At 39.9% G+C, this 12,033-nt stretch overlaps 1 protein-coding gene across 3 annotated transcripts in view; it reads right to left on the reverse strand.

The window, feature by feature from the left end:
• ARHGEF10 (Rho guanine nucleotide exchange factor 10) overlaps window positions 1-12,033 on the reverse strand; it is a 126,618-nt gene that overhangs the window by 15,122 nt on the left and 99,463 nt on the right. For all 3 annotated transcript variants that reach the window (XM_072142331.1, XM_072142330.1, XM_072142329.1), the window contains 5 exons: window positions 8,797-8,924; window positions 8,577-8,677; window positions 7,256-7,377; window positions 6,844-6,930; window positions 5,091-5,314 (listed from right to left, as the gene is read on the reverse strand). In XM_072142331.1, coding sequence (XP_071998432.1) covers window positions 5,091-5,314; window positions 6,844-6,930; window positions 7,256-7,377; window positions 8,577-8,677; window positions 8,797-8,924 — 662 coding nt within the window. The remainder of the gene's footprint in view (window positions 1-5,090; window positions 5,315-6,843; window positions 6,931-7,255; window positions 7,378-8,576; window positions 8,678-8,796; window positions 8,925-12,033) is intronic.

A 12,033-nucleotide genomic window follows, 5' to 3' on the forward strand; every position in this document is an offset into this window, starting at 1 on the left:
GCTTTATTGTTCCCATGGACATTAGCCTGGGGAAGGTTGAGGACATGGTTCCCTATACAGCACAGATCATCAAGACCTTGGTCCACAACTATCACTTTCCCAATGTTTGTAGTAGATCGAGCCTTAGGATCCCAACTCAAGCCCTCTTCTTCCTTGGTCATCTATCTTCTCGTCCTTTCATCATAATACTGCTGAACTATTGGAATAGATATAGTGTTCTGGTAGCAGCACAGCACTAAGGAGATGTCATTTATGAGAATTCTTGCTTTTCCTTTTATCCTGACTTTACCTCTGAAGTCCAATGGAGGCAGATCACAGCAGTCAGGAGTCATCATTGTGACCTGGGAATAAAATTCACGAATGGACCGCAGGCAGCCACACCCTCGCTGATGTGGTGGTGACCATTGTACTCCTTCAACCAAGTCTACAACTCCCCCCGTATTCTTCCCTTAGCCGCCAGTGAAGCAGTTATTATTATTTTTTACCTATTATTATGTCATAGATAGATTGCTGCTTTCTTTCTATTGCAGGAACAGACATAAATCCAAGAAGTGAGCTTTGACCAATGTCACTTGTGCTCAGTTACATTGAATTCCAATTTGTTATTGTTCTTTCTTTCTTAATATCATGCTTAATAGGGCTACTGTATTCCCCTTTTTTGGGTTCTGTATGACTAGTGGATATGATGGTTCTTGGATCCTAGGCCCGGACAGGTTGGGGTAGTTTAGGCAAGGTGGGGGGATTAGATTTGTTTGTCTTGCCTTTGTGGTGTGTGTGGTTGCTTATGCTAGTCTTGCTGCGGAAAACTGATCCATTTTCTTATTATGATTGATATATTTTGATATGGGGAGTGCAGCAAAATTTCATTGAATATGAGGGGGATGAATTGCAACATTAAAAGGGTGCTGGTGTTTATTTTTTTTAAATCGCACAATTTAGGGGGGCAGAAGAACCTGGATTAGTCACACATCATCTACTCTAACCATGCTAGATGTGTTTCAATCTTAGTGAGTAAAGCACTCCCCTTTATGCTTCATGGGGTACACTTAGACCCCTTAAACAATAACATAGTACTGCATGCAGCAATCAGGGGACTGGATTATGTAAATGAAGGGGTAGATTTTCCACTTCATTTCTTAATATCTATGTTGCAGGCACTGATGACTAAAATAGCTCTTGACCCTTAGAACCCTTTCCATACCCTAGGGCAGTGGTGGCGAACCTATGGCAGAGGGACACTGGAAAGAAGCTAAAATGATGGAAATTTTCCATCTGTGTTGCTCTCCTCAGGAGGCCAATCTGATTGAGAGTTGTTGAACAGGGAGCAATAAGTTACAGCTTTAATTTTTGGTTGGCACCTAACGATAAATAATGGGGGTTTTGGGTTGCAGTTTGGGCACTCAGCCTCTAAAAGGTTCGCCATCACTGCCCTAGGGGATAAAAGACTGTAAGAAAATGAGCCTAAAGAGGTGTGGCGGTGGCATCACCTTAATGAGTGGCAGTTCTCCCGTCACTCTTTGGCTACCTAGTAGCTTTCAAAGATAGATGTGACTTTTGCAAGAAGTGATCTCCTGAGGCTGGCTGTCATCCTGTATTTGCCTAGGGGCATCTCAGACCATGCTCCCTTACTAGTGATTCTAACTCAGCCTCTTGATAGTCCAGGGAGTGTCTGAAGACGGAATAATTTCTGGATAGATATTATACAGGTTCAGGTTAGCAGCCAACAAGAGAACGAGGCATATTGGGGAGTGTCTGACTCTTTGAAAGAATGTAGAGCCTATAAGACCGTTATGATGCCCATGTATATGCCCCTCGGTCGAAAATACCACCGGATGACATACACTCAACGGCTACTTTATTAGGTACACCGTGCTAGTAACGGGTTGGACCCCCTTTTGCCTTCAGAACTGCCTCAGTACTTCATGGCATAGATTCAACAAGGTGCTGGAAGCATTCCTCAGAGATTTTGGTCCATATTGATGTGATGGCATCACACAGTTGCCGCAGATTTGTCGGCTGCACATCCATGATGCGAATCTCCCGTTCAACCACATCCCAAAGATGCTCTATTGGATTGAGATCTGGTGACTGTGGAGGCCATTTGAGTACAGTGAACTCATTGTCATGTTCAAGAAACCAGTCTGAGATGATTCCAGCTTTATGACATGGCTCATTATCCTGCTGAAAGTAGCCATCAGATGTTGGGTACATTGTGGTCATAAAGGGATGGCCATGGGCAGCAACAATACTCAGGTAGGCTGTGGCGTTGCAACGATGCTCAATTGGTACCAAGGGGCCCACAGAGTGCCAAGAAAATATTCCCCACACCATGACACCACCACCACCAGCCTGAACCGTTGATACAAGGCAGGATGGATCCATGCTTTCATGTTGTTGACGCCAAATTCTGACCCTACCATCCGAATGTCGCAGCAGAAATCGAGACCCATCAGACCAGGTAACGTTTTTCTAATCTTCTACTGTCCAATTTCGATGAGCTTGTGCAAATTGTAGCCTCAGTTTCCTGTTCTTAGCTGAAAGGAGTGGCACCCGGTGTGGTCTTCTGCTGCTGTAGCCCATCTGCCTCAAAGTTCGACGTACTGTGCGTTCAAAGATGCTCTTCTGCCTACCTTGGTTGTAACGGGTGGCGATTTGAGTCACTGTTGCCTTTCTATCAGCTCCAACCAGTCTGCCCATTCTCCTCTGACCTCTGGCATCAACAAGGCATTTCCGCCCACAGAACTGCCGCTCACTGGATGTTTTTTCTTTTTCGGACCATTCTCTGTAAACCCTAGGAGATGGTTGTGCGTGAAAATCCCAGTAGATCAGCAGTTTCTGAAATACTCAGACCAGCCCTTCTGGCACCAACAACCATGCCACGTTCAAAGGCACTCAAATCACCTTTCTTCCCCATACTGATGCTCGGTTTGAACTGCAGGAGATTGTCTTGACCATGTTTACATGCCTAAATGCACTGAGTTGCCGCCATGTGATTGGCTGATTAGAAATTAAGTGTTAACGAGCAGTTGGACAGGTGTACCTAATAAAGTGGCAGGTGAGTGTATGCTCCTTTATCTCTTCACTAGCAGGTTTCCTGCAGAATGGTACAAATTTCAGGTCAATGTGATTAGCCCCAATTTAACTATTAATTGAGCTTCGGAAGCTTCAGAGCTGCCCCTTACTTAATACTAATCTTACTTAATACTAATCTGGTTTTATGTCAGGGGAAAGTACAGATATTAACCTCCGGAGCTTGTTCATCAATCTCCAGGTATCTTGTGAGAGCAAATCATTGCCTCATGGGATCTTTTAGTGTAACTTGCTAAATCAGGCTTTACTGGCCTTCAGGTCCACTGGCAAAAGCCAGTTCTTCTTTTGTAGAAGTCTTTGACCCTGCACTGATCTGCCAGTCCACAGGCCTGTTGGTGGCGGAGCAGTTTACATGCCCGGGGTTTTGGGATTCACAGAGATGTGTCCAGGTTTCATGTCCTCAACATCGTACCCATTATGCATTTTGTAACTAACAATGTCAAACCTTAGGAGAATCTCCCTCCATCATTAGTGGGTAGGATTAATATTTTCAAGACAGCATTTGTACCAGGCTGCTTCATCAATACTACCTAGATGAATCTATCTAGCTTTCTAGATTTAGCTTCAGCTCCAACATGCCTTGGTGCAACATTTTGGAGGGGTGTCCTGCTTAAGACAATATTTCTTTGGAATGTGTGCTAAAGACCTCACTCAACCTTTCTCCACTTTCTATAAACAGCTAATTGATGTACATCCTACTCCACTGGAAAAGTGTTTTAGGGTATGGCAGAGAAATATTATAAAGAATTAGTTCATAACTGGCGTAGTACAGAGATCGGTACCTGCGACCGTTTCATTCAAGATAAATGGCTCTGCAGAGTTTTTTTTACCCGAGACTAAGAAGGATGCACAAGCTTTCCTCTTATTAATGCCTAGTAGGAAGGCCGCTGGCACCTTTTTCCTCATGGAATGTCCGTCCATTCAGGATTATTGGACGGCCATTCATTCCTTTCTTAAGACCCTGTTTTTCTATGGCAGAAAGGTGATGTTGCTTGATTAAAAAAACCCTAAGATTGCCACTCTAGCCTGTAGGATTGCATTGAAAAATGCTGATCTCCCAGTGTATAAGCTAACCTATGTAGCCTGTGGTTTCCTGGATCGATTCTCTTCGATTTGGGAATTGTGGCTTACTGCGCATACCGCTTAATATTTGGAAGTGGATTAGTTCTCTCTATGAATGCCTGGATGCCTAATGTGTGTGATGTGGATTAGTCATCTTGTCTTGGCATAGCAGTGAGGGATGGTGTATATTGCACATACTATGATGCCTCCTCACTCTATTTCATGTATTAAATTGTGATTCACTGAAATGCACATTATCAGAGCCTTGTACTTTCTTATGCTCCAGCAACTAAGGTCGATGTTTGTCTGTGTTTGTGCTATATTCTATTTTAAAATGTAAAAAAAATCCACCTTAAAGGGAATGTCAGAGCTATTCTTGTGCTATTCTAGAACAATCTTGTATGAACACAATAATTCCTTTGAAAACATGTCTCCTGAACAAAAAATGCCTTTTTTTTATTAGGAAAGGATTAAAATGGCATCAACTGGGAAAACAGATTAAAAACAAGAATATACATATTTCCTAAATTTAATGGAGAAGCGAACGTACTGCACTGAAATCTACATATATCCCTTAATGACATGCAAGCACTGTTGAATATTCTTAAAAACATTTATAGCTGCAGTACTAATAATACCAAAGTGTTATGATATAAGACATCTGGCCTTGGAGTATTAATATGCAGATAGACATTATAAATACTAGTATCTAGGCAACCAGTAGAGTAGAAAGCTGTCCACTCCAAGTTCTTACCATTTCTTTAATTAGCCTGAAATCTGCATCTTTAGTTAACCATAAAAATGATTCCAAGAAATGTATTACTTTTGGCAGAAATCTCTACGATACTGGAAGATTGCATATTAGCTTATGGCTCCTATGATAATATTAACATTTTTCTCAGTTTAACAGCAGACACGTTCAAATCAATTACATTTACCTTCCCTCTTCCATGCCCAGGCAAATAGTAGGCACATCTGGCGCTCGGGTGGAGTCACACTCAGTATCTGGGACATCACTTAACAGTTTGTGTGTCTCTTCCTCTGGGACATAGACCATGCAGAGTATGCGGGATTCTACATTGAAGCATTCTATCACCTTCGGGCTACGGTTGTGAAGTGAAACAACGGCAACCTGACCCATCTGATTAGTGCAGCTGCCAATCTAAATAGAACAAAGAGAAAGAGGCATGACGTCTACAGCATGGCATGGTATTTATACATCATATGTGTAATCTTTCTACTCTGTGTATAGCTACATGGTTGGTGAAGTTGCAAAAAAAAAAAAGAGAGAGAAAAAGTCTGAATATTGGATCCCATATTCAAGGTGTGGTCTATCAAGAAATTGATTAATTTGTAATCATTTTTTATGTCTTTAAAAACCTACCAGAAGCAATTTATAATAGGTCTTCTGGTGTACAAAATAAATAAATATAAAATAAATTGATCTCTCTTCACAAGGACCGGTGTCTTGACACAGTTAGTAAACAGCCCTGAAAGATAGTGGTATCACAATTGGGGGGCAGTAATAAGTTGGGAGGATCATGGGGGGTTTTATGCCTGTCAACAAGTGATCTGTATGTTAGCCTGTAATAGAAGTAGTGTATTTGCAATATACTACAATACTGTAGTATAAAAAAGGATATATTATTCAGACCCCCCTTTTCAATAAAAAGCACATATAAATAAACACTATCACAATTGTTAGGTATCACTGCATCCAAAAAGGCCCAATCCTCCAAAATATAAAAGGATTAGCTTGTGTCTTGTATTGAAACCTCACGGCAATTAAGTGAATGGGACTAAACTACCCCATACACAGATATGTTTTATTTTTATAAGCCCTTACAAACTCTTCAGCATATAGATAACTGAGGCAGTACAACTAGAGACCACGTTATTTTTCTGTGCATCTAGTACCCTGACTGAATTTAAAGGACACCTGTCATCAGGTCTCTGTCTATGATAATGTCTCATTGGACCTCTCTAAGGTCATTTGCATACAGCTTTTGGACCTTATAGTTTGAGTTTACAGGCATGTAGAGGGGCAATGAAAGGATAGGGGCAATGCTTTTTAAAGGCAGTTTATGGAAAAATATATTTATTTTTTGGTGTTCGCCTGACGGACCCTCTTTAAGCACAAAATTTTTTATTTCTATGCATTTACTACAACACTATCTGGCGGCACCCATGACATTATAGTGCTGTGTGGCAGTTTCACAATGTAAGAGGTGTCTATGTTCTGACTTTTTAATACAGCATGTTAAAAATATAAAAGCAGTCTTAGGCTGCGGTCACACGTGGCGTTTTGAACTAGTTTTTGGCCCGTTTTTAAGCAGTCCGTCAAAAACGCATGCATTTTTGAAAGCGCATCCGTTTTTGACCAGTTTTAATTAAGATAATTGGTAAAACCTGTCAAAAACGGATGCGCTTTCAAAAAACGATTGTGTTTTTCAAAAACGCATGTGTTTTTTGACGGACTGCTTAAGAACGCGTTCAAAATGCCACGTGTGACCGCAGCCTTATAACCCCAGACAGCAGAAGGGTTCGTTTTTCCAAGGTACAAAGCACTCGCTTGTAAATTCTGATTCTGTTTCTACAATGCATCTCTAGTATTACAGAACAGAGCAAAAGGACAATTTGGAAAGAAGACAAACCTGTTACAAATCAGAACCTTTAAGAGGTGTCACTTACCCACAAAAATCCATGATGCATTGAAAGAGTATCAGGATCATTTTCACTACTGAGATAAGGTTCGGGATTATAGACGGCACATTCAATCTGAAAATAAATCAGAGGACATTACGTCCATACCTGGAGCTATAAATATCCTACATCATATACACCAGGTATCATTAACATGAAGAAGCATTAATCATGTGGAAGGTAAGATAGGTCATGCCTGGTGATAAAAATATGTGCAGTGGCATCTGAGACCCGACTGTCTGGATGTAACATATTTACTGACAAGACCAGATGGGCCTGCAGTCTATGTTCTATAAATGCCAAGTCAAGATGGAGTTTTAATGTGAAATAAAAGATTGAAGCAGCTCTGCCAAGGATACCAAGGATAACTTGGAATGGCTGCAATCTACAAGACACTTACCTTAAACTCCTGCTGCTTAGACATGATAACTGGAAGGTGCTTTACAAGTAAGGGGTGTTTTTCTTTTTTGATCTGGTTTCCCTCATCTTCTAAACAGAACCAACCCAGCTGGTTCTCCTCTCCTGGGTCAGGAAATAGAAAAGATAAACAAACATTTATTCTATTACTTTAACCATGAATAGAGATGTGTAATTTGTAATTGTAAAATATATTCAAAGTCTAGGAGCTTTTAGTCATTTTAGCCTTATGGCAACATGACGCCACATCACCATTGAGCCTTTGTATACAAGCATAGACCGGTGGTGATGGGCTGCGCTACAATAGATTGGGGAATGGAGAGAGGAGAGTTTAGAGTCTTTGTTATTTTACATTCACATTTCAGTTTCTTTCCACTAATCCAATGTTGGTGGTGAACCAAAAAAAGAAGGGCAGGTGTGAAAAAGCAGATTGAAAAGAACAGTTCAGTAAGGCATCAGTATAATATTACTGAAGCCAAGGAGAGAAAACATATCTGTATGTGTCCATAAACCAAGATGGCTTCAGTGGAAGAATATATCATGTGAAAAATAATCCACCCTTTAATGCTGCTCATCTATACATAGCATTGACCATGTACATAATGATTGAGACCCACCATAAAAATAAAGTGTAGTAAAAAGAAAATGGGTGCAACAGTGATCTGTGTTTGAGGTGCCTGAAAAGAGCTTGGCATAATAATTATTAAGAATTTTGTTGTGGGGTACACTGCAGGCAGGAAGACTTTCTATAAATGTTTCCAATAGGTTTTACTGACTAGTGGCATGAGTTTTCTGCATGCATAACTATAAGCTTAAAACTAACGTAATAAAAGTATCTTGGGACTATTCAATATTTAAAGGGACATTGTCACCAAATGTTGCCCCATTAAACTAGTAGACCCCTCAGGGACGGTATGAAGTGTCCATTCTAGAATTACCCCTTTTATGTGACCATAACCATTTTGCCTATTAATAATATCCTCCAAAGTCATGTGCCAGTGAGCAGAGAAGAATAAAGTACAATATAACGGACCCGATATTTTTTGCTGCAGGAAAAGTATTGCCATACAATACAACTTGTACCGATGGTACAGTGACAATGTTTTGCCACATGACCTGAGTGCCCAAAGTGCCCAAGGCTTACAGTTTGCAACACCTTATTGAAACTTCCTACTATAAATGAAGACAGTAAATAAATAAACTGACAGCTATGACCAACACAAAGCAGGCTTCCCAGCCTATGCAATCATTTACTCTTCTAGGTACATGAAAGGGATCTTCTACATCAGAACCATTTGGCTTACCTAGAGCTAGTTTTGCCATCTGTAAATTATTGATCCACGACTGTTTTGCAGCAGGAGTGAAAGTATTAAAGACAGCAGTAAAGAAGGTTGGTCTTCCTGATCTGGAAAACATTACATAACATAAGATAAAAGGAATAGGTGGAAACATTTATATGGCTTCTAAAATTAAGCTGTATATGAAAACCATAGCAGAAAATGATCAAAAACAAACCCTACTGACTTGTCATGCTTGCCAGGAAGCTGGAGCTGGATTCTGCAGCGGTCTGCAGCTCGGATTTCATTCTCTTTCTTCATGATCAGTCTTTGTAAGCCCGAAGACCAGTCCTGAGCAACTGCAGGATTCAAGTTCTAGAAGAGGATTAGGCAGTTACATATCAGCTCACAAAACAGATGCAATGTGGCCTTCTACATACAAGATACACCAATATCTGTGATAAATCCTTTTTCTAAGAATCTACTACTTCTCTGTAGTAAGAGTAAAAAGAGGCTTTAAGGCTATTCATTCACTTTTTAATACAAATTTGTTTGGCAATATGAAAGTGACTGAAAATCCAAGTAATTTACGACTAATAATGGAGTGTTATCTTAGACTATCTGCAGTCATGTATCTTACTATGATATTTCCACATTTCTCCTCAGAAACTCCATCCAATTAGCACAGCCACTGGTTTTAATAATCCCAAAAGTTCCCAGTTACAGACAGTCCCTGGGTTACGTATAAGATAGGTTCTGTAGGTTTGTTCTTAAGTTGAATTTGTATGTAAGTCAGAACTGTATATTTTATAACTGTATCCCCAGACAATTTTTTTGGTCTCTGTGACAATTGAATTTTAAAAATGTTGGGTTGTCATAAGAACCAGAAATAACAATAAAGCTTCATTGTAGATACCTGTGATAACTGTTATAGCCGATTATTGTAGCCTAGGGCAAAAGTACAGTAAATTACCAATTACCAGAGGTCCGTTTGTAACTAGGGGTCGTCTGTAAGTCTGGTGTTCTTAAGTAAGGGACAGCCTATATTTGCTACGCAATCACATTGAAGGTTTTATGGGAGTACATACAGACCGTTAAAGGGTCACCTTTGTGACTTTATGACTGTTGTACTTTACAAAGCAGAAGGGCTTAGGAGGAACTGCTAGACTGCTTCTCTAAACGATTTTAATCTATCAATATAAAAATTGGAAAAAATTCCTTTAGGAAAATACCCGGACTCACAACAACTAGTCCTTTAAGTATTTTCCCTGTCTGCAGGATAGGGCATTTCTATGTCATGGGTGCCATGCTAGACACTTCCCCTGCACACATGTTTATCAGCAGGGTGGTTACTATACAGACTGACAAGTGTTTTTGCCCTCTCTCACTATTTCTAGGTTTGGTAATCTTCTCGGCTAGTGAAGATTGACTAAGCAATGCCTCAGGAGAAATGTTTATTTAGTGAAAAGGAGAAGGTGTAAAGTGATCGGAGGCTTGGCTCAGATGTGACATGACATTTACACTGTTACACAGTGTGCCTCCTCACATATCCTCAGACTGTCTGGTTACCAAGGCAAACACTTTCCGGGCAACTCCATAGGATGTGTTCAAGATTAGTCAATCAACTTCAGTGCACGAAGGTTTCATGAGATGTCACCAATAAAAGAATTTGCTTGTAAATTTTAGCCTAGCACAGCAGGGACTGCCCCCTTAAATACAGCCTCAATTGCATCATCCAACTGCTGTTCCTCCAGATCCCTTGACAAACATGCAAGCTTAAATTGGGTTTATAGCTATCCCCTGGAATTATTTACAGGCATGCTTATTTTTTCAAAGAGTATATAGATTCTTAACCCCTTAATGACCTGGCCCTTTTTAGTTTTTTAATTTCCATTTTTCACTTACCACCTTCAAAAATCTAGAACCTTTTTATTTTTCCACATAAAAGAGCTCTGTGGTGGCTTATTTTTTGAGTAACAAATAAACGCCCCGCGAGTCCTCTTCATGCACTGGGACCCGGCTTGCGCTGTACTAGTACAGCGCAAGTCGGGAAGGGGTTAAAGTGAATACCAAAAATATCATTTTTAGCTGGTGACAGGTTCACATAGCCTACACTATACCGATTTAAAAAATGGCATTGTCAGCATTCTGATTCATTATAAACCTTTATTTCACATATTGATCAGGCTCCCTTACCCCTCCCCACTTTTTGTCATGTGCATTAAGCAGGCAGGGGAGGAAGGGGATGGTTTGGAGGAGAGGAAAAATGCACAAGGAGGACTACGGTACACACAGGCTTCTGTGCAGTAGTAGGACTCCCCACACGTTACTGGCAGGGAGAAAGGTAATGTAAAATAAAGTGTAATAAAGTAACTCCATGATTCAGAATGCTAACAAATGCATTTTTAAATCAACTTAGTATAGGCTTCTGTAACCTATCACCAGGTAAAAATGACATTCTTGGTTCACTTTAACCGGTTAAGGACCGGGCCCTTTCCTGTTTTTTCATGTCCATTTTTCACTCCCCACCTTCAAAAATCTATAACTTTTTTATTTTTACACGTAAAGAGCTGTGTGACGGCTTGTTTTCTGCGTAAAAATTGCACTTCATAATGATGGTATTAAATATTCCATGCCATGTACTCGGAAGCGGGAAAAAAATTTCAAATGCAATGAAAATGGTGAAAAAACGCATTTGCGCCATTTTCTTGTGGGATTGGATATTACGTCTTTCACTGAGCGCCCCAAATGACATGTCTTCTTTATTCTTTGGGTCGGTACGATTAAGGGGATACCAAATTTGTATAGGTTTGATAATGTTTTCATACATTTACAAAAATTAAAACCTCCTGTACAAAAATTATTTTTTTGATTTTGCCAACTTCTGGCGCTAATAACTTTTTTATACTTTGGTGTACGGAGCTGTGGGTGGTGTCATTTTTTGCGAAATTTGATAATATTTTCAATGATATAATTTTTAGGACTGTACGACCTTTTGATCACTTTTTATAGATTTTTTTAGATTTTTCAAAATGGCAAAAAAGTGCCATTTTCGACTTTGGGCGCTATTTTCCGTTACGGGGTTAAACGCATTGAAAAACCGTTATCATATTTTGATAGATCGGGCATTTTCAGACGCGTCGATACCTGATGTGTTTATGATTTTTACTGTTTATTTATATTTATGTCAGTTCTAAGGAAAGGGGGGTGATTTGAAATTTTAGGTTTTTTTATTATAATTTTTTTTTTTAAACTTTTTTTTATTTTTATTTATACTATTTTTCAGACTCCCTAGGGTACTTTAACCCTAGGTTGTCTGATCGAGCCAATCATTTACTGCCATACTACAGTATGGCAGTATATGGGGATTTTCTAACTCATTCATTACAATGTGCTATCAGCACATTGTAATGAAGGGGTTAAAACGAAATAGCCTCGGGTCTTCGGAAGACCCGAGGCTACCATGGAGACGGATTGCCGCCCC

Source organism: Engystomops pustulosus, chromosome 3 (genome assembly GCF_040894005.1).
Source record: "Engystomops pustulosus chromosome 3, aEngPut4.maternal, whole genome shotgun sequence".
In the NCBI taxonomy this organism is placed as follows: Eukaryota; Metazoa; Chordata; class Amphibia; order Anura; family Leptodactylidae; genus Engystomops; species Engystomops pustulosus.